This window comes from Dromiciops gliroides, chromosome 2 (assembly GCF_019393635.1).
Source record: "Dromiciops gliroides isolate mDroGli1 chromosome 2, mDroGli1.pri, whole genome shotgun sequence".
Classification (NCBI taxonomy): Eukaryota; Metazoa; Chordata; class Mammalia; order Microbiotheria; family Microbiotheriidae; genus Dromiciops; species Dromiciops gliroides.
Genome location: NC_057862.1, coordinates 642,811,803 through 642,834,999, shown reverse-complemented (window position 1 = coordinate 642,834,999; position 23,197 = coordinate 642,811,803). Strand labels below are relative to the sequence as shown.

Here is a 23,197-nt window from a genome sequence, read left to right as displayed (position 1 = left end):
TCAGTTTCCTCATATGTCAAATGAGTTGGAAAAAAAATGGCAAACCACTCCAGTATCTTTGCCAAGAAAACCCCAAATGGGGTGATGAAGAGTCTGACACAACTGAACAACAACTCATAGAGGCACCTAAAGCATAATCAAAGAAAACTGATTATAGAGAAATCAATATTAACTAGTCTCTAGTTCAGGAGTTCTTAGCCTTTTGGGTGTCATGAATCCCTTTGGAAGTTTAGATAAGTCTCTGGACCTCTTCTCAAAAGAATGTTGGGCTTTTTATCATAACTGAAGGATAAGCTACATTTTGATTGGAGGTTATTGAAATAAAGATGCAATTGTTTTTCCTATCAAACTTCACAGACCTTCTTACCCTAAATAATTTTTCTCTAAGGAACTTAATCTGCTTTCCAGACTTTTTTGGAACATCATGTTTTATTTACTCACAGAGAAGCCCATAGGAGTTAGTAGGCTTCCATACAACGAGGGGGAAACAGGGATAAGACTCTAGTTTGTCAACTGTTGGTTAGTCCTGCTCTAGCTTAGCTAAGAAACAGTAGGCTCACACTGAAAACCTTTTCCAGATTGGAAGGTCAAAAAACTACACATTCCCTGGGAACAGCCTTGGAGAATCTCCATTAGGACAAGACAAAGTGTGAGAGAAGAGCTTTTTTTTTTCCCCCCCCTGGCAATTGGGGTTAAGTGACTTGCCCAGGGTCACACAGCTAGTAAGTGTTAAGTGTCTGAGGCCGGATTTGAACTCAGGTACTCCTGAATCCAGGGCCAGTGCTCTATCCACTGCACCATCTAGCTGCCCCAAGAAGAGCTTTAATAGAGAACTCTTTAACATGTCCACTAAGAGTCAGCCCCTCTGCTACTTTACCTGAATGGTGAGATTCATAGGCAGGGTACCCAGTCATCAAGGGTATGGCTATTGGAAGGAGAAAAAATAAATAAATTTAGAGTCACACAAGACAGGTGCTGACAATGCATTCCTCCCTCCCAAAAAACAAAACAAAACAAAACAAAAACAAGTTTTCTTTCTAAGTTACTTATAGCGTGTTCATTAGGCCACAATACAGACTTCCGCTGAATTCTGAGTGTTCCTCTCAACCGTAACATAGACTCATGGTTTCATAAGAGCAGAAAACCAAAGTCTCACCCAGACCAGAAGAAAGGTTTATACTTCCTCTGTCCAGTGGGGATGGATTCTGTAGATGTGCTCAGGTATCTTGGCAAGCCCTTGAAGAATCTAACTGTTTAGTTGTTCTTAATCCCATCACCTCTCAGTCCCCATGACCTTATCCCCTGCATTCAAGAATTCAGAAACTACCTAACCTTGTTCATTATCCACGTATTTTCCCTAATATGCAATTGAGTAGAGCTGATTCTCTAAGCCTAATGTCAGAGTTTTCTTTAGATGTCATTATATTGAATAGGCCCCTTTCCCACCACATGTCCCTCTCTGCCCATCCCAGACATCCACATATCCACTTGACAACATACAATGCTGCTACACTCGGCATTGGCATCCTTTTGGGAAGTGAATACCAAGCTTTCAAAGCTAGCTCTTGCTTTTAAAAAATAGGAGGAGGGGGGCAGCTAGGTGGCACAGTGGATAGAGCACTGGCCCTGGATTCAGGAGTACCTGAGTTCAAATCCGGCCTCAGACACTTAACACTTACTAGTTGTATGACCTTGGGCAAGTCACTTAACCCCAGTTGCCTCACAAAAAAAAAAAAAAATAGGAGGAGGGGAGCTGAATATTCACTCTCACATTCAGAGGGAAGGGCTACCACCTGACAACTCAACTAGGCCCATCAGCAGAGGTATGTGGTCAGAGTTTCTTTAAATGTTTTCTCCTAGTATAATAGCAAACGAAGACAGGAAGTTACCGCATGTTCTCCGGAATGCTGTGGAGAACAAAAGACACCAATATCTTGTAGCAGTGGTTACCCTTTAGCGGTTTAATCTGATGGTCTAAGGGATTTGCACTAAAAAATTTTCAATGGTGCCTTAAACAGTAATTGTAAAGAATATTATGAGTACTGTGGTAAATTACCCTGGGAGTTCATCACCATTTGGGTGCATAGGGGAGGGGGGGGATTCACCTATTTTTTTGTGTGGTTGTTTTTAAAAGGGATTTACAGAGAAAAAAAAAAAAAAAAGTTGAGAACCACTATGTTGTAGCAGATACAACAAATATCATTCCTCACCTGTGCTGGATTGCTGTATCCACCAGTCTGGAATTGGTTGGCTTCTACAGGCCTCCTGGGGCGAAGGACTCCTTTTGATTATGCCAAGGTATTCATCTACCGAGGGCTGCCCAACATGGCAGAGTGGAGGTGGGCGAGGGAAGAAGGGAAGTACAATTATTTAGCTTTCAATTTGTAACTCAGCAAAGACGGTTTTATAATTGATGTCATTGTGCCATGTTTAGCAGTTGGTTTGTGTGAGAAACTTTTTCCTCCATTTCTGGGATATCAAGCAAGTATTTATTAAGCACCTACTATGTGCCAGGCACTATAACCAATCCTGCGGATGCTAGTACAAAGAATGAAACAATCCCTTCTCACAAAGAACTTCCATTCTAATGGAGAAGAGAACAAGTGTGCATAAGAATATACTAGCCATAAAAATAAGATGAATAAATGCAAATATATACAAAATGGTTAAAGGGTAATGGGCAGCTAGGTGACACAACAGATAGAGTTTGGGGACTGGAAAGTCATCTTCCTGAGTTCAAATCTGGCTTCAGACAATTCCTAGCTATGTGACCCTGGGTAAGTCACTAAATCTGTTGACTCAGTTTCCTCAACTGTAAAATGAGCTGGAGAAATGGAAAACCACTCCAGTATCTTTACAAAGAAAAACTCAAATGGGGTCATAGTGGGACATGACTGAACAACAAAAAAGTTAAAAAGTAAGCAGTTGAGGGGATCAGGAAAGGCTCCTGGTGATTGATCTGAATCTTAAAGGAAGAGGCAGAACTCTATGAGTTAGAGTGAAGAAGGGAGTGTGTTCCAGGCATATGGAACTGCCAATTCAACGGCTTGGAGATGGGAAATGGAGTGTTGTATGCAAGGAACAGAAACAAGGCCAGTTTGGTTGGATCTCAGAGGGCAAGAGGGGAAAGAATGTCTAATGAGGCTGCAAAGGTAGATTGGAGCCAGATGATACAGGGCTTTCAGAGCTCAACAGAGTTTATATTATTTTCTTTTTTTTCCTAGAGTTAATACAAAGCCACTGGAGTCTACCAAGTAGGAGAGTCGTGTGGGTAGATCGGTGTTTACTTTGGCAGCAGTATGAAGAATGGACTGGAGTGGGAAGACTCTTGAGGCAGGAATACCAATCAGTAGGATTGTTGCAATAATCTAGAAGACAGGTGATGAAGCCTGAACTAGGGTAGTTTCTGTGTAACTGATATGAGAGCTATTGTGAATATAGAAATGACAAGAACTGAACAATTATTGCATATGTGGGTTGAAAGTCAAGGAAATGTCAAAGCTACAAACCTGAGAGCCTAGAAGGGTGGAGGTACCTTTGATAGAAGTCAGTTAGTTTGGAAGAGGGCAGGCTTGGAGGGGGTGGGAGGGGGAGGGGGGCGGGGAATGAGTTCAGTTTGGAGTTTGTTGAGTTTAAACTATCTCCAAGTAGTTATCTACCCTGACAAAACAGATGACCCATTTTGGAAGAATTAATTAGTTGATTCCATGAAACAATAATGGATTTTCCCACAGAAGTCAATTCAATTCCATAAATATTTATTTTAAGTATCTATTATACTCAAGGTGGCAGCTAGTGGCTCAGTAGATAGGGCACTGGGTCTGGAGTTAGGAAGACTCAAGTTCAAATCCAGCCTCAGGTACTTCCTAGTTGTATGACCCCGGACAAGTCCCTTAACCTTTGACTGCCTAACAAAATGGATCTACTGGAGAAGGAAATGGCAATCCACTCCAGTATCTTTGTCAAGAAAACCCCACATGAGATCAAGAAGGGTCAAACGCAACTGAAATAACTGAACAACAATACTCAAGGTGTCAGCCAGGCACTGGGAAGACAAAGACAAAAAGAATAGTTCTTTGGGGATTTCCTGTCCCACTGGAAGATACAACTAGTAAAAAAGATGATTAAATACAAAATGGCTTGAGGAAAGGGAGAACACAAAGGGGCATCGGGAGAGGTTCAGTAGAGGATGTGGCACCTGAAAATTAAGATTCCAAGAAGACTCAACAAGAGGTGAAGAGGGAATGCATTCTGAGTATGAGGGGAAGCCTATATACAAAGTCACAGCAATAGAAGATAGAAAATGTCGAGTTAGCTGGAAGGTAGAATGAATGAAGGAGACCTACATTTCCTGACCCCTCCTCTCAACTGTCATTGCCCTCCCTTCCAAACTATCTCACATTTAACTATTTTGTATGTGTGTGTGTGTGTATATATATATATATATATGCATTTATTTATAAACATTTATAAATGTATTTACTACCTTTGTACTATACATATTTTTAGGTGTACTTGTCATCTTCCCCACTCCATTATAAGCTCATTTCAAGGAAGCAATGTTTCATTCTTTGTATTTGAATTCCCTGGGCCTAGCACAATATCTGGAACATTGTAGGCACTTGATTGATTAAAATGAATTAGTCACTTTGGTGTCTGTCCCATGGACATAGCCCAAGGACCCAGAATCACAGGACCTCTGAGCTGGGAGGTCCACCCAGTCCAACAAGCACCTCAGCAGGTCCAGCGACCCCAAGCATGCAGAATCTGATTAAAGACTGGGGATGGTGAGGACATCACTTTGGAGACTGATGGTGCTACTTTTGGACCTATCTCATTGGACAGGTCTCTCTACCATTTCCACTTACTGATTCTAACTCTTTTGTCTGAAGCTAAGGAATGCCCATTTAATTAATCCCTCTCCCACATAACAAACACTGCTTGGCACATAGTAAGTACTTAATAAATACCACTGAGAGTATCTCCAGTTGATTTTATATATAAATATATAATATTTGTGTTTATACATATATAATATATTGTATAATATATACACATATAGATATGTTTTTACACAGATATCTGTTTACACCATGTCTCCCCATTAGACTGTGAGCTCTTTTTGTGTCTTTCTGTGTATTCCCAGGGATTAGCAACGTGCATAGCACATAGACAGTATTTAATAACTGCTGACTGATAGATTTGAAGACAACTATTAGATCATCCTTGTCTTCTCTTTTCCAGTCAAAACAATCATTTTTTGTTTTGCTTTGTTTTGTTTTCCAACCTGCTCTCATATGGTATAGTATCCAATCAATAGTAAATTCAAGTCAAAGGTCTCCATAATTTGCAGAAACAAAAACAAAAACAAAAAGCTTTATTGTGTCACATTTTTACTATAAACACCTGCTGCAGATCTCTGCCCACTTCTGAAATTTGTCACAAATCTGATTACAAAACATTTGGTAATTTGATTTTCTTGTGACCCTAATGTGGCAATCGACTCGTCTTCCCCTCTGAGCTGATTCAATGGAGAAAACAGCACACAGAATACAGGAAATTGATGGAGAACTCTTCTACCTACATGATATAAACAGTTGGGAATTAACCATCAATAGTCCTTATCTACCAAAGACTATGGTCTATTTGGATCCTGTAAGACTAGCATCATCCTGACACGCGCTGGTGTCAGATTGTTCCTGTGTGTGACAGTGTTCACATATGTTACCAATAAAATTCATTTCATGAATAAAATTTAAATAATTCAATCATTTCATGTCTGAAAATTAATCTTATTGGCATTTGGTAACTTATCGAACAAGGAACTTGGTGCGGTTTTTTTTCAATGTACTAATAAATACACTGTTTATCTGAAGGACAGATTTCCAGTAGCTTCAACCATCCATAGAAGAGCCAAGAAGCTAGAAATCAGTGAAAAGGAGCTCTGGGTAGTAAAAAGACCTAGGCATTCAAGACAGTGCACTTCACATGTAAAAGAACCCTACATGTGGCTTTATATCACAGCCTATTTGCTTTCGTTTTATACACAATTTTAAAAATCTTAGCTATCTGGCTTCACGGGACACAAAGAATGAAATACAACAAATTAGAAGAGAGCAGGAGGGATGTCAGCAGAGGCAGGCACATAGGCTGCTGGCTGGTTGTTGTTCTTGTTGTCTAACAGCAAGGGAGGAAGTAAGAAAACTATCAAAAGCAGACATGAGAATTCAGAAAGAGAAGCTGTTTAGAGGCATTGGCTGTACAGGAAGCTAGTCTCATAGACTTCAATTGCCCCCGAGGGCACAATAAGTGGTACCCATAATAATAATAACCTTTTCAACAGAAAAAGGCTTAACTGGGCTCAATATCATTGTTCAAAAAGTTAAGGACGGATCTGCTCCACTTTAGAAAGAAGTCATGGGGTGGTGGAAAGCACCCTAGATTTGGGGTCAGAGAACTTGGGTCTGAATCCCAGCTATGCTTGTCACAACCTGTGTGACCTGAAGAAAAGCCATTTTTACCTCTTGAGGCCTCTGTTTCCCAATCTGGTAAAAATGAGGTGATTAGGATTGGACTAGATGACCCCCAAGGTTCCTTCCAGCTCAAAATCCCATGAGTTTTTTTATAATCTCTAAAGTTTCAGGATTTGACATTTGATTTATGTGGAACAGGGCCTTCCTCACATCTGTCAAATGAACCACATGTTATCATAGTCTTACTGAGAAAGCCAGAGGACTAAGGGACCAGAGTATTGTAGGATTTAAAGCTGGATAGGTCCCTCGATATCATCTCATTGAGACCCCTTATCCTACAGCTAAAGAACAACTCTTTTCCCATCCATCAAGTGAAAGAGATGATACAGGGGTGGCTAGGTGGCACGGTGGATAGAGAACCGGCCATGGAGTCAGGAGGACCTGAGTTCACATTCAGCCTCAGACACTTGACACTTACTAACTGTGTGACCCTAGGCAAGTCACTTAACCCCAATTGCCTCACCAAAAAAAAAGAAAGAAAAGAAAAGAAAGATGATACAGGCTTTTCATTGCTCAGAGCTCTTTTTCATAGATTTCTAGCTTCTTGGCTCTGCTTTGGATGGTTGAGGCTACTGGAAATATGTCCTTCTGATAAACATTGTATTAATCCATTCAAAATAATGCACCAAGTCCTGTGTCGAATGAGATGCCGATGCCAATAAAGTTGCCAATTGCCAATAAGAGTAATTTTTTTAAAAAGAGTAATTTCAGTCAACATTATTATGTTATTTATTTAAATTTTATTTGTAAATTTTTTATTAATAAAAATTAATTTCATTGGTGGTGCATGTTAACACTATCACACAAAACAATCTGGCCCCAAAGCATGTCAGGACGGCACTGAGCCACAAGATTATGGGACCACAAAATCCTAGGACTTAGAGCCAGAAGCAAGCATGGATGTCATCTCATTCAGTCCCCTAATTTGACAGATAAAGAATTGGTTGCATGTGAAGTGTGTTGCAAACTTTAATGCACTATATAAATGTCAGCAAGTATCATTGCCTGATCCAATACAATCAACCATCCAATGAGGTAAACTCAAAAGAGTTCAAGGCATCATCTTTGCAAAAGTACTACAGTTATCCCTCCCACATGAGGGAAGAGGAACAGCGGTGGGACACGATGCACCCCCCCCTTCACAATATGGAAAATCTGCATACAAAATTTTGGCCCTCCCTCTGTACTAGAGAAGACTTCTGAATTATTCATTATTAAATGATAAAATATATTGATATTATACTATATATATACTTTATGGATTTGTGAGTTTCTAAATTTTTTGTTATTTCACCTTCACGTGTTGTTTGCGACTCCTGCAAAACTCCCCAGAAATTCCCATTTAATTCTCATACTGACCCGTGATATATCAAAATTGTGATGGGGAAAGTCACAATGTGGAAGGGATAACTGTAGAAGCCAGACTCCAGGGAGACCCAAAAGAGAAGGGAATTTTTTTGAGAGTAAGAGTTCAGGAAGTGGCTGCTACTTACCTCTTTCATCAGATCTTCTATTTCGGATCGACCACAATTCATGTCAGTGACTTCATTCACAGTGCTGCTGTTTGCCATCCCTATTTTGCCTAAAGAAAACCAGAAAAACCCATGAGAAATAGAGCCATGACTGGGACCTTTGTCAAGAGAATGCCCAATGAGATGACTTATAAGAAGCAATGCAAAGTGAAGGAAGAAGAGCCAAAAGGATAATTTTCTCAGTGACTAACTACAGTATAAATAAAGCCAGCATTTAGAGGCCAGATAACTCTGGTCAAACAGAATGGTCAATGTAGTACCTTACTACCAAAGTTAAAGGACACTCACAGCCTTCCTTTCTGTGAACAATCAATAAATAGTTTCCTGCCATAGTTCTTTATAAAGGGATTTGTTTGGGTATTCATCAGGCAATGTCTCTTGTGTCAAGACAAATTGTATCGATATTTCTTTTCAAAATAAACGTATTTCAAGACCCCTGATGGTAAACATACTTGAGTTTTAAGAAGATGGTATTATCTTAAATAAATGAACTAGCTTGTCTATTGGTTTGGGAAAGAAATAGTAATTCAGCCATGATTCTGTAAGTTGACCAACGGCAGAAATTTTTTGTGTTCAGTAACAATAAATATTTCCATTTACATAGGGCTTTAAAACTTACAAAGTGCATTACTTGAGGGACAGGGTGGTGTAAATTTGGCACCAGCAGATTTGTGTTCACATTCTAGCTCTGACACATAAACTATATGAAAAAAATCACTTCACTGGGTCCCAGTTTCCTCACCTGTAAATTTGGGGTGATATTTGCCTTACCTCCATCATAGGGATGCTGTGAAGAAAGTATTTTACAAACCTTAAATCATTATAGGAATGTGAGTTATTATTAGCAGCAAATCTTTGATGTAAGGTAGTGTATCAGGGTATGTGTTTGGGGGGGGTGTTGTTGTTTTGGGGGGAGTGGATTTCATTGGTGTATGGAACTACCAATGTAGATGCATCCTCCCCTTATACAGACCAGCATTTCATCTGAAACTTAAATAAGCCTTAGAAAATTGTCAAGGGTACTGAGAAGATAAGAAAGTATCAATATCAAGTTATGGATAAGGAAACTGAGAGTCTGGGAGATTTAAAAAAACAGAGGGGGCAGCTAGGTGGCATAGTGGATAAAGCACCTGCCCTGGATTCAGGAGTACCTGAGTTCAAATCTGACCTCAGACACTTGACACTTAACTAGCTGTGTGACCCTGGGCAAGTCACTTCACCCTCATTGCCTTGCCCCAAAAAAAAACCAGCCAAAAAAAATACAGTGCAATGTCACAAAACTGTGACAGAATCCCAGCTGGAATCCAGGTCTTCAGAAGACTCCAAACCTAAGGCTCTTTCCATTCCACATGGTCCTCCCCATTGTCTTCAAATAACAAAGCTTTTTGGCCTTGTCTTTATAAGGTCATTCTAGAAACTTCTTAAGTATAAGAGCTGTGCCCCAGAACAGAATCACCCAAGAGTTAAGTTTATAAACTAACAGTCTTGAAGATACGCAAAGATTTTCTGCCAACTGTATTTGGTGATTTAAAAAATCAAGTTGACAGGAAATCTCTTTTCAGCCTTTCTGAACATGTGTATGCACACACACAATACATACAGTTTCACTTATGCAGAAAATTAGACCAAACTTGCTAGCAACAACTACTCGGAGGGCCCAGATGAATGGAGATTTTTCTAGTAATATCTATAAGATAATTCATTACATTTCCCACTAATGTTTCCCTCCCAGATTGTCTTGATGTCCCAGATTGTCACGAGGCAAGACACTATGTCATAATAGACAGTGTTGAGTTGGGGTCTCTTCCCTTCAAACCCTGCCACTTACCCTTACTAACTGTGTAACTATGAAATAGGCTTTTAACCACTCTGGAGGGCTCTGGGCAACTCTGTAAGACATATCTCCTAAGTGATAGACTATTGGCAGAGGAAATCATAGATCCTGGATGAAATGACATACTAATACTAAGTGAGGGGTAATACAAGTCTCAAAAGAAAGATCCAGAGCTATTGTCTATTCAAGTTTCTTCATTTTATAGACAAGGAAATCAAACTCCAGAGAAACCAAAGGATTTGCTCATGACTAAATAGCTAGTTTAGTGCTAAAGTTAGATTTGAACCCAGGCCCTCTGAAATTAATCCCACTGTTCCTTCCACTCCACCATACTGCTTCCCTAAGTCATGTGTAGCAATGAGATTCTCTTATTTCTACAGAGTATTTGTTTAAAATTAATTACTCATAAAGGACTATGGAGAAGTACAGGATTTAGCCCATATAACCAAGAAAGCCAACCTAAATTTTGTTTAAATAACTGGGACTTTGGGCAGAATCAAAGAAATTCTCCCCAGCAGATTCTCTGTCCCCTCTTCCCACTTTTTTTCCCCCAAGGGTACGAAATTGGAGAGTAAGGATTGCAAAGTGCTTGAGCAGGGAAGAACGTTTGGTTGTTTGGACAATATGCAAATAATTCATTTCCTTACCCCATATAACTCAAATCTGCTTTTAAAAAAGGGGGGGTACTTTTTTTTTACATTTCCGGAGCCTTACTGTTTATACAACCACTCAGTAGACATTACAAGCCTCAAAACATCAGAATAATGTTCCCCTCCCCATTAAAAAAATAGTTTGCATTTCTATAGCCTTTTACAGCTTACAAAGTCATTTCCTCATAACAACCCTGTGAAAAAGGAAGTTTAAATCTACAGTATTCCTAGTTGATATACCAGGAAACTGGTGACCTAAGAGGTCAAGTGATTTGGCCAAAGTCATGCTGTTAGTAAGCAACAAATTCAACAAACTCTAGGTTTTAGTCCAGAATAGAGGTTGAGAGATTTTTTTTTTATTCTGCTGTCATGTCCTTTCAAAAATGATAGCATTTGGAACTGGAAGGGTCTTTTAGAAATCATCTAGCCCTGAATTTCTTAATGTTTTTGAAGTCAGAAGTTTTTTGGCAACAGTCTGGTGAAGTCTACGGACCACTTCTCAGAATCACATTCTTAAATGCATAAAAATAAAATACAAAGGATTACAAAAGAAATAACATTAAGTTATCAAAAAAATTTAAGTGCTTGAACACCAAATTAAGAATCTTTGGTCTAGTCCAATCTCCCCCCACCCTTTTTTTTTAATAGATGAGGAAACCGAGGTCCAGAGATGCTAAGTGATTTTCCCAAGATCACACAATGCTAGTTAGAAGCAGAATTGAGATTCAAACCCAAGTCCTTTTACTCCCAAAGCAGTGGTCATTCTGCTACATACTGCTAGCTTAAAAGGCAGCTTCCTAAAGTTAGTCAAAAGCCTTTGCAAGTGGATGCATTTAGGATTGCTCCTGCCTCCTTGGAGTTTGTATCCAGAAGAACCTGTACAGTCAAGAGAAACTGATAGCATTGCCCCTCCTCAATCAAGTCACCATTGATTTCTGCACATGGGTAAAAAGAGCAGGTCTGGTCCCAGAGCTGACATGCCGGCCTAAATTTAGTTTTAAAGGATCTATTTCCTTTAGGCAGGCATGGTGATGAACCTCTGGGGGAATGTTGATAATGTCCAGGACAAAATTCCAGTCTCTTGTGCCAGGATTCTAACTGACATATTGAATTGTCCTGAAAAGTAAACTTCCTTTTGTTAAAAGTTTTAATTCATTCTCAAATATTTTAATGGTATTTTTGAGCTGGCAAGGGCCTCAGAGACCATCTGTCTGGTCCAGTCATCTCCAAGCAATTAGAATCTACTAATAGATTGGAAAGGCTTATTACTAAGATGGTCAAACTGATGGAGATTACCACACACATCTTTCTACCACATTCCATTCTTTGCAATTTTCAAGATTCTCCAAGGGAATTGAGGAACAAACTTTTCTGGTTCATATCCAACCCCTAACGCTTTCTAGCTGTGTGACCCTGGGCAAGTCACTTAATTTCTATCTACCTCAGTTTCTTCCTCTGTAAAATGGGGTTAAAGAATAGCCCCTACCTCTCCCAGGGTTTTCATGAGGATCAAATGAGATGACTTATAAAAAGCACTTTGCAAACTTTAATGGACTACATAAATATAAAGGGAACATTATCATTATTAATCAGCATGATAAATCTAGGTGGCTTTGGAATATTTTCATGCCTGAAGGATAGTTACATTTTTGCTCTTCTTCGGGAACGATGCGATAAACTTTGTATGGCTCAGAAATGTCCAGTTGGGATCGGTCTGTCACCTCCTCAAAATCTGGACTCTTGTTCAATGCACAGCGTAACCTAGTCTTCCAAGTGGCTGGTTCAGCTTTGTCCCCTTCTTTAAACTTTCCTTTAAAAACTGCCCAGGCCTAAAGGAAGAAGAAAAAAGGAGATGTTCAGTACACTGCCCAATTCTGAGATCACCCAAGAGTGCCTGCCATGGTAAATGACAATCCAGTATACTGGTGAGAACCTTGGACCTTAGAGAGCCTCTACCGTGAGACATCCCCTTCCATCATTAAAAAAGTGGGGAAACGAAAACCTGAGAGGGGAAGTGACTTCCCCAGGGTCCCAGACCCATTAATGACAGAGTTAACACTAGGACCCAGGTTTCCTGGCTCCCAACCCAAGAGTCTTTCTTTTACAAGAAGGCTTTCCTCCTTAAGATGCATGGATTTAAAGCTGGAAGGAACCTCAGAGGTCATCTAGTCTGATTCTCTCGTTTTACATATGAAGGAAACTGAGGCCCAGAAGACTTAGAATTATAGACTTAGAGCTGGAAGAGACTTTGGAATCCATCTAGTCAGACCTTCCTCAATTTTACAGATAGGGAAACTGAGGCCCAGAGACTTAGAAACATAGATATAGGGCTGGAAGAGACCTTAAAGTCCACTAAGTCCAGCTCCCTCATTTTCCAGATAAGGAAACTGAGGCCCAGAGAGATGAAGAGATTTGCCTAGAGTCACACAGCTAATAAAGTGTCTGAAGCGGGATTGTTGACTAAGGTCTTCCCAATGCCAAGCCTAGCTTTCTATCTACTGCTCCCAAGATGACTTGCCTAAGGTTACCAAGCATAGAACTTGAACTCAGATCCTCTGCTGCAGCCAATAAACCTTTCACTCCATCAAAGCTGGCTTCATTTAACAAAGACTAAAAGAGGTCATGAAAACCAAAGCACTCATCTCCTCCCTCCCAATTCAGGGCTCTTTCCATAGTGCCCTACCACCTTTTAATAGACTCTTCCTTCACTAAAGTCCCTAATCCCCTTGAGGTTAAGGAGCAGAAAGAGGAAGTTACTAGCGAGAGTTTTCTTACCCTGAACCTTTCATTTTTTTTTTAAAACAGACCCTGGCTACAAGGGACATTATGCAAATAGTCTTAATTTAGTCATCCATCCCCCTGTTATTTTTAACAAAAAGGTGTTTTGAATTTACATAGCACCCCCCTCCCTGAACCCCCAACCCCAGGCTCTATTTTTAAAAGACAATGAATTATTGCCTCCATTTTCTTGCTTTGGGGCAGTCTCTAGATTCTGACCTTTCCAAACCTCTGGATCAGGATGAACAGGACCCCAAAATCTCATCTGTATAATGGGAATCATATTATTTGCAGTAACTATTTCACAGAGCAGTTGTAGATTCAAATAAGGTCATATATGAAAATTATTTAATAAATTGTAAAGCACTAAAGAAATATGGGTTGGCATTATTGCCATAAAAACGTACAAAGGAATCTTAGTCAAGAAATTAAATCCCATGATCTTGTGAATTAGGGACTACTATTTGGCTCAAGAACCTTAGGTAATAAATTCCCTGAGGATAAAGACCCATGTTTCATTCATTTTTGTATCTGAGACAGAGCCCAACAAGACCTTACCCTTTCTTCCTCCCACAGACATGATTTTATTGATCTCCCAGGAGGGAAATTATCAATGCAGATCCACACCTGCTCAGCAAGTTAATAATCATAGGTTATCAGGAAGCACCAAGAGATTAACTGAGTTCTTTTCCATTTCCTCCTCCAGCTCATTTTACAGATGAGGAAACTGAGGCAGACAGGGTTAAGTGACTTGCCCAGGGTCACTCAGCCAGAACATGTCAGAGGCCAGACAAGAAGCAAGGTATTCCTCACTCTAACTCAGATCTTCTAATGCTAATCCAGGCAGGTTAAGTGGTTCCAGTAGATAAGAGTGCTGTGCCTGGAGTCAGGAAGATTTGAGTTACAATCCAGTCAGACACTTACTAGCTTCATGACCCTGGAGAAGTCATTTGACCTCCATCTTTATCAGTTCCTTGATTGTAAAACTGTGATAATAATAGCACCTAACTCCCAGGGTTGTTGTCAGGAATAAATGAGTGATGTTTACAAAGCACTTTGTATACCTTAAGGTCTCTGTGAGAGCTATTATTACTGAGTCACATTGCTTTTCTTATACTTAGTAGATATTTTAACATATATCTGTTGTAGCAATAACTCAATGAAGAAACCGAAGACTTAGAATTCATCTGGCATTTTTGTTTTAAATAATTCAAATGTACAGTAACAGGTTTTACGTTGGGAACCAAGGAATATTTCTCAGTGACTTTTTGCTAAGCTACCATCAAGGGCATGAGAAATGGGGAAAGCAGGAAATTGTTCACAAAATAGGAGGAAGGGATAACAGATGGAAATATGAAATATGAAAAGAACCAAAAGAAACCTTCTAACATATTAGATGCATCCTCCACAAAGGATTTGGGGAAACACACAAACAGGCATCTCATAAGAAAACAAGGATGGGTTGCAATCTCTGCTTGCGGAGGGAATACCAACATATCCATAAAATGATAGCTCCGTGGTCTCAAAATATATACCACAGATACAGTAGAGAAGGTGAAGGAGATAGGAGAAAATGTTATTTCAGAATTTCTGGGTTCTGTTTAAAGTAACTAGAAAACTCAAGAATTGAGAGAAAACTAACAATTAGGCAAGTCAAACTGCCCACTAAATTGAGAAGCGATCACAATTCAGGCAGATTTCCTGAGGACAGAAATGTCTCTCCATACCTTGAAAATTGAAGCATCCACCTCCTGATTATAATCCTGCTTGCCGGCATGTTTCCAAGGGATTCGAAACATGCTTTTCTCCTCATTTTCCCAGATAAGACCAGGATACATATTACTGTCTATTTGTTCAATCAGCCACTGCCGGAGCCGCCTTCCACTATTTCTGTCACACATCCTGAAGGAAAGAAATCAAAGGTCAAGTATTCTGTCAGCCAGTCCCCGCCTCCCAGGCATTCCACCTTAACAACCAAGAAGTGCCATATCAGAAAATGGGAGCTAGAAGCACACAACAAGCTTCTTTCATCAGAGAACAGGGAGAATCCAGAAACCTGAGAAGTCAAAGTAAGGAGGAGACAGTTGCCAGATGCATGATATCAAATGCTTCAATAAAAATAAGAAATTTCATTTTTAAAAGCCAATATTACCAATTACATGATGCCAAACATCCAAATGGAAAGAAATTGTCTTTATGTTTCAAGGGGAAAATTAACTAAAATCTAGACAAAGATAAAGTGTAAGTATTCCAGTCCACTTTGTTGATGGTATCGGTAGTGGTGGTCCTTCATTTTCTAAGAGGACTAATAATATATCACAGGTGATGTCTTAAATTGTGCCTGAATTGGATTTAAGTGAAGCAGAGTTGCACAAAGTCTTTAGTTTCTCTCTCTCTCTCTCTCTCTCTCTCTCTTCCAGAGCCATGGAAGTCCAGTATCAGGACAAGACAGGACAACAGGCAATGTCAGGAAGCGGTGAATGACCTTGGCATCTTCAGTGTCTGACCAAGCCCTAAGTGATCCACAACACCTACTTCAGCCACCTGCATGGCCATTGGAACAAATTGATCCCATCTCCCCATTCCACCAGGGGAGGTCCTCACATGCTTGGGGCAGACATCCCCCTCACTCACTGACTGGTTTGAAGCCTGTTGGTTAGCCTCGACCTCATTTAGCCCATCTCCTGAGACAGTTTTACTAAGATGTGACTGCTACACAAGCTCCAGCTTCTTGGTGCCACAGGTAACACCGAAGATGAATGAGCAGCCCTGAAAAGGGCTCACATCACGGGTGCTCATCCTTGCTGAACCTCCCCATACACCCTTTGGTCCACTTTGACCAGGAATAGAAAAGATACTCTCTCACTTACGGAGAAAAACCCTAAAGTTTGCCAGCCAACACTAATCCCATCTTCCTGCCTCTGTGACTTTGGACAAGTCACCCGACATCTCTGGGCTCAGTTTCCTCAGCTGTAAAATGAGAACATTGGACTCAATGACCTCTAGGGTCCCTTTCAGCTTGAAATCTGAGATTCAATTATCTTTTTTTTTCATGTATTCATTCCTTACTTCTACCTAGGAGAATCCTGAGCATCTTTCAGGTGCTGCTTCCAATAGAAGAGCTTTTCCTGAACCCTGTTCATTTAGCCCAATTGTTAATGATCTATCCTTCTTGTTTATCCTTACTTTGTTTATGTTACATTTACTTGTGTGCATGTAATATCCCTACTCCACCCCACCTGAGAATATAAGGTCCTTGAAGGCAAGAATGATTTCATTTTTGTCTTTGTATTCTGGCACAGTGTTTTGCACATAGTTGGGGGGGCTAGGTGGGGCAATGGATAGAGCACTGACCCTGAAATTGAGAGGAGCTGAGTTCAAATCCCACCTCAGACACTTACTAGCTGTGTGACCCTGCACAAGTCATATAACCCTAATTGCCTTAAAACATCCAGGACCATCTCCAGTTGTCCTGATATATATCTTGCCACTGGACCCAGATGGCTCTGTAGGAGAGAGGAAGGTTAGTGATGCTGCACTCTCTCACTTAAATCCAATTCACTGCAAGTTCTGACATCACCCCAATGTCATGGTCCTCTTCAAGAATGAAGGACCATCACCAACAACAACTTTGCACATTGTAGTGGCTTAATAAATGTTTGCTCAATAGAATTACTGGATGAATGAATTGATTATAATTCAAAAATAGAATAAAATGTTGTCCCTGACGTCCCCAAATTATACCATTGATCACATAAGTAGAACAAGGGATTTTGAGTTTGTTTTTTTCTCTCCCAATAATGGCATATCCTACCCAACATCTCTAATTCTTCTCAAAAGAAAACAAAGTATTAATTGAAACATTATTACAAGGCAAGTCAATTCCATCGGAAAAATAACAAGAGTACCAATTCGTGTGTATATAATGCTATAGCAACCCTACCAGGTAAATACTGTGAGTAATATTATTCCCATTTTATAATTCAGGCAACTGAGGCTCAGAGATGACTTTCCTAGGGACACAAAGCCAGCAAGTGTTGGAGTCACAATTTGTAGGCTTCAGAACAGCAAGGCACCTTGGAACTCATCTCAGCTAACCCCATCATTTCACATAAGAGGAAACTGAGTCCCAGAGAAGTGAAGTGTGTTACCCAAGATCACATGACCAGTACAGAGCAGAACTAAGATTCAGACCCAGGACTTTGTCATTCCTGCAGGGTGATCATACAGTGGGATTTGGTTACAATGTATTAGCCATGTTGTTTAAAAAAACACACACAACACTTGTCAAAATAACTTTAAGGCAAAGAATGCCTATGGATCCAATCGACTCATGTGGTTCCATCCTACCCCATCCCACCTAATTGTTAATTTTCTCCCCTTCTTGAAATTACTTACATTTATTTACTTAATTGTGTAAATGTAATATCACCTCTGCCTCCCTCTCCCTCAGAGAATATAAGCTCCTTGAGGACAGGCGTTATTTCATTTTTGTCTTTGTATTCCCAGAATCTGGCACACCGTTTTTGCACATAGCAGTGGCTTGTTAAACATTTGCTGAATAGAATTGTTGTGTGAAGAAGCTAATTATATATTCAAAACACCTGTCTCTTCTATGTCTTTATAACACCAGTGATATGTGCCTGGAAGGTGGCTGGCCAGGGCCATAGTACAGGAACAGAACAAAGCCAACTGGTGTCTTTAGTGATCAAACCTATTCATTTCTTTAGCACTATTTTCTATTTTGCGGGGCAATGAGGGTTAAGTGACTTGCCCCAGGTCACACAACTAGTGAGTGTCAAGTGTCTGAGTCCGGATTTGAACTCAGGTCCTCCTGAATCCAGGACTGGTGCTTTATCCACTGTGCCACCTAGCTACCTCCTTTAGCACCATTTTCTAAGCAATTTGGGCTACAAACCAGGCATGGGGGGGTGGGGGTGGGGGAAAACCCAGGAATAACTGTGTCCAGCTTCTCAGATCTATCTCATGTAAGAACAATCTTTGGAACCTAAGCACCATGCCAGAACATGTCCATTTTCCCAAGAACCATATGGGTGACAACCATGCTTTATTATCTTACAGTCATCATTTACAAGAACAGCTGGAAATCCCCTAGATAGTTGGCCAGACACTCACCCAAAAAATAACATTTGTGTTCTGTGGAGTGAAAGATATCCTCTTCCTGGCTTCCTGATGGGCAACAATCATGAGTTACAAAGCACAACATACAGCATGATTCAATCGAGTCCAGAAGTAAACTACTCCCCAAGTCAACACTACCCAGATCATCAGAGTTTCTGTAGCCTGCGGACCCACCTAGATCTTAAGGACATCCTCCATTGGATGGGGAAACAAAGAATTCTTAGTCAAATTTCTGCCCAAACTGCTTTTGTCCAACTCATCCAGAAAGTTTAGTTCATCCCCCACTGTTGCTTTATGAATTTACAGAGCAGTGAACTGCAGTCTCAGTTGTGCCACTAACTCATTCATTCATTGTTTGTCCTTCATTCTGGAAGAGGACCATAACATCAGGAAAATGTTGTGACTTGCAAGTGAATTGGATTTAAGTGAGGGAGGGCTGTGCAAGATCACCAGCCTCACTCTCTCCTCCACAGCTACATGGGTCCAGTGGCAAGATATACATCAGGATGACTGGAGATGTCTTGGAAAGCAGTGGGAGACCTTGGTCTTTTTAAGCTAATGTCTTTCCCAGGTCTCAGTTTGTCTGAGGCAATGCCCATTCAACACATAAGGCTAAGTAAGAAATGGGGCAAAGAATGGCCTCTCTTACCTAATCAAAAAAAAAAAAATCAATCTGTGAGGGTAAGATCCTCAGAGTTTCTGGCCAAAACAGAAACAATTGCTATTGACATTCACTCTGAGCCATCATAACCCCCACCATGGCCAACAATGGTCCCAGCCCAAGCCTCACTTGTGCCACCAACTAGTCTCCCATAGATGCCTTCTCTGTTTCTCCTGGACTACAGTGATCTTCCCTCTTGGACTACAGAGTACCTTTCTGATGTCCTTATTATATATCCCATGTCAGTTTTCTGTCTTCATGCCTTTTTCCTTTACCAGGCCATAAACTTCGTAAGGGCAGAGACTAAGACTTCAACTCTCTGTCTCTCCCAGAGATAGCCAATGCTCTAATGACGGAATGATACAATCTCTCTGACTCCCAAGTTCCATACCAGGTAAATGAAGGGTTTGAGAGCTCTCAACTCTTTTCTAGCTCTAGGTTTTAAAAACCATCATCCACTGTGATCCTTTTCCGATAGTGGGAGTTGGTGTGGAAGAATGGAAAGAATACTGAACTTCCTGGACTTGACACTTACCAGCTGCATGGTCACTTTACTTCTCTGAAACTCAAATTCCTCATCCATAAAATGAGAATAATACATGCACTAGTGAGATTGTATGGAAGACATCTGATAAATTTCAAACAGTTATGGAAGCATGAGATAAATGAATTTTATTATATGCTGTCTTACTTGGAATAGTATTACATTATTTTGCACATTATGCTTTGTAACTATAGACTTTCAAATCAGGCTTGACTGAGAAATCAGCTGAACAGCTAAGAAAAAAGCAGTGGCTTTATCACTGATTCAACAGTAAGGGGGTGGGGGGAAGGATGTGCTAGAAAAACAAAACAAAATTAAGCAGCCTCCTGAAACAATAACTCAGCATACACAGTAAGGAAAGGTTTCAGAAACGAAAGAAGGATTTCATTAACATTAGGAACTGTTGTTATTTGGAGGACTTGGGTGATCAGGTGAGAGAAAGAGCTGAGAGAAAAACAAGTAATATACAATTGAGGGAAAATTTAAAAAAAAAAAAGAAAACATATATACAATTGAGGGTCCTTGCTTCCCCCTTTTGCTAAATGAGGCATCTAAAGTCATTAACATTTTATATTTACATAGCACTTTTGGCTGTCCTTCTATTGGGTTTCAGAAAGGAAAGTTAGATATCCTAAAGACAAAGAGTTCTTTTTTGGGGGGGGAGAGACAATCAGGGTTAAGGGACTTGCCCAGGGTCACAGAGCTAGTAAGTGTCTGAGGCTGGGTTTGAAGTCAGGTCCTCCTGGCTCCAGGGCCAGTGATCTATCCACTGTGCTTTCTAGATGCCTCTAAGGTTCAGCGTTCTTAACATGGTGTCCACAGAATGACTATCAGAGGGTTTGTGAATTGGATGGAAAAATATTTTGATAAATAGATTTTATTATAATTGGCTTCCATTGTAATCCTATGTACTTCATTTTATGCATTTAAAACTGTTCTGAGAAGGGAATCAGCAAACTTCCAAGAAGATGCATGACACACACACAAAAAGGTTAAGAACCCCAGAGGTAGTACAAACTCCCCCACTCCATCCCACCCAGCATTTTATATATATTGAAGATGACAAGGAACGAGATTTGCCCAAAGTCATTCAACAGCTGGTCACACTGGACCTTGAACCTGAGTCTCTTGACTCTCAGTCTAGTGTGTATTCTCTACATCAAACTAATGAAAGGCAGATGCAAGATTCAAGTTCTCAGCACAAATTTATCTTAATTTTCATTGGAAAGTGATTCAAAAGGATGAGGTCCGGATTTAGTCAAAGGAAAACTGGATGGAAATTCTAGCTCCAACATTAAAGAGCAAGTCACTTCCCTTTTTGGGGCCTCATTCTCCTTATCTGTAAAATAGAATGCTAATTACCTCCCTTATATATCCTTATTAAGAAGAATGCCCTTTGGAAGCCCTAGAGCATGACAGAAATGGGAGTAATTGTGATCATGGTTTAAGATTGTAACTTCTCACTTGTATAGGGTCTTGTGAAGAAGTCCTTTAGATAACATTGGCCCCCTCATTTTGTCCTCACAACCTCCCTTTTACAGAGGAAAAAGGAGCCTCAAATAGCAAGGTGAGTTGCCGAAATCCACATAGCTATTAATGGATAGGATTCAGATGCAAATTCTCCAATTCCAAATTGGGAATTTTTCCCAGTACTTCCTGCAATGAAATTCTATGATTTTATTGTCATTATTAACTATCAGGATCAAAATTCTATCTGGAGCACCCATAAATTTACCTGTGCACCAATACTAACCCAATGCATTGGCAGGAACAATTCAGAAACAGGGTCATGTGCTTACAACTAACTTCCTCTTAATTTCAAGATAATAATTTTTCCTATCTGCCAAGTCTACCTAGAAATAATCTGCATCCCTACAAATCTGTCAGGCAGTAAAGCCTCCCGGATCTGGGATAAAAACAGTCCTATCCAATTTGGAAATCCATATACTAGACAGCAGAGGTGTGTCTAAGGGCATATTGTATCTATCCCATCAGGTACCCTTTGAACTGAATGTATAATTTCCCCTATTACCCCTCTCCCTCTACCAAGAAAGCTTAGAGACTGGTTCAACTTCTTCCCCTCTTCTAGGTCCCCAACATTCTTGAAACAGTAAGACATTTCCAGTTTTATTTCAGAAAACCCTGTGCCAAATCAAAAGGGACCAATCCATAACCACAGACGACCAAGCACCCTCTCCCTGGGCAAAAATAACCAAGGCTCAAATGAGATAATGTCTATAAAGTGCTGTCAGTCCAGCAACAGTCAACAAGTGCTTACTATGCGTCAGGCATTGTGCTAAGAGCTGGGGATACAAAGAAAGGTAAAAAACAGTTCTTGGACTTGGGGAGCTTGCAGTCTAATTCTAGTGAGTAACATATATATGAGAGGGAATAAAGTAGACAGACTTTTATGTAAAAGAATCAGATAAATTTACTACTTTACTACAGAGAAGGTAAGTTACTCTGCTATTAAATACATGAAGTACCTTAATCAATCAAGTCATGATTTCAGGTGATTTTACACTAAAGTGAACCAGGAACAGTGACCCCAGCAAAGGAGATCATTGCTACATTATGGTAGGGAGGAGAGGGTCCAGTGTATAAATCAAAGGACCTAAAATCAGATGAAAAAATATTCATCTTGGCTGGTAAATACATATGAAAAAGGAGAAAAGGTCTAGTGCCTGGACATAACAACCTCTATTATAATTCAGATGACTGAAATATTAGGAAGATTAGAAAGCATAATCTATTAGAAAGAGATCTAAATTAGGAAGTTGTTTAGTCAATTAGTCATGTCCACTCTTCATGACCCCATTTAGGGTTTTCTTGGCAAAGATACTGGAGTGGTTTGTCATTTCCTTCTCTAGCTTACTTGACAAATGAGGAAACTGAGGCAATGAGGGTGAAGTGACTTTCCCAGTCACACAGCTAGTATATGTCTGAGGTCACATTTTAACTCAAGTCCTCCTAACTCCAGGGCCAGCACTCTATGCACTGCACCACTTAGATGCCCCAAATTGGGAAGACCTGAATTCAAATCCTGATTCCACTCCATAAGTACCCTAATGGCCCTTGGCAAGGTTGGAAGGAAATGCAGAAAGAAAGAAACATTTTTCCAACACCCATTATGTGCCAGACACTCTGCTAAACTAGTGGAAGTCACTTAACTTGAGTCATGATTTTCTCATCTGTAAAATGGATTAGTGGATACAGTGCCAGGCCTGAAGTCAGGAATTCCTGGATTCAAATCCAGCCTCAGACCCTAGGCAAGTCACTTCACCCTGTTTGCCTCAGTTTCCTCATCTGTCAGATAAGCTGGCCAAGGAAATGGCAAACCATTCTGGTATCTCTACAAAGAAAATTTCAAATGGGCTCACAAAGAGTAGGAGATGACTGAAACAACTGGACAACAACAACAAAATCCCATCTCGAAATCCTATGATTCCCATGCAGAAAGGTGGAAGATGGCAAGAATTTACCTGGGCCATATAAGTTTGCTGTTCGTCTTCATATAATGACG

The 23,197-nt window shown here is 40.2% G+C and overlaps 1 protein-coding gene across 1 annotated transcript in view; it reads right to left on the bottom strand.

The window, feature by feature from the left end:
* Positions 1–23,197, bottom strand: part of IRF8 (interferon regulatory factor 8) — a 35,559-nt gene that overhangs the window by 8,274 nt on the left and 4,088 nt on the right. Inside the window, exons 2-6 of the mRNA XM_043986910.1 lie at positions 15,055–15,229; positions 12,195–12,378; positions 8,027–8,115; positions 2,211–2,316; positions 878–925 (exon numbers count right to left, since the gene is read on the bottom strand). Of these exons, the coding sequence (XP_043842845.1) occupies positions 878–925; positions 2,211–2,316; positions 8,027–8,115; positions 12,195–12,378; positions 15,055–15,228 (601 nt within the window). The 5' untranslated portion in view covers position 15,229. The remainder of the gene's footprint in view (positions 1–877; positions 926–2,210; positions 2,317–8,026; positions 8,116–12,194; positions 12,379–15,054; positions 15,230–23,197) is intronic.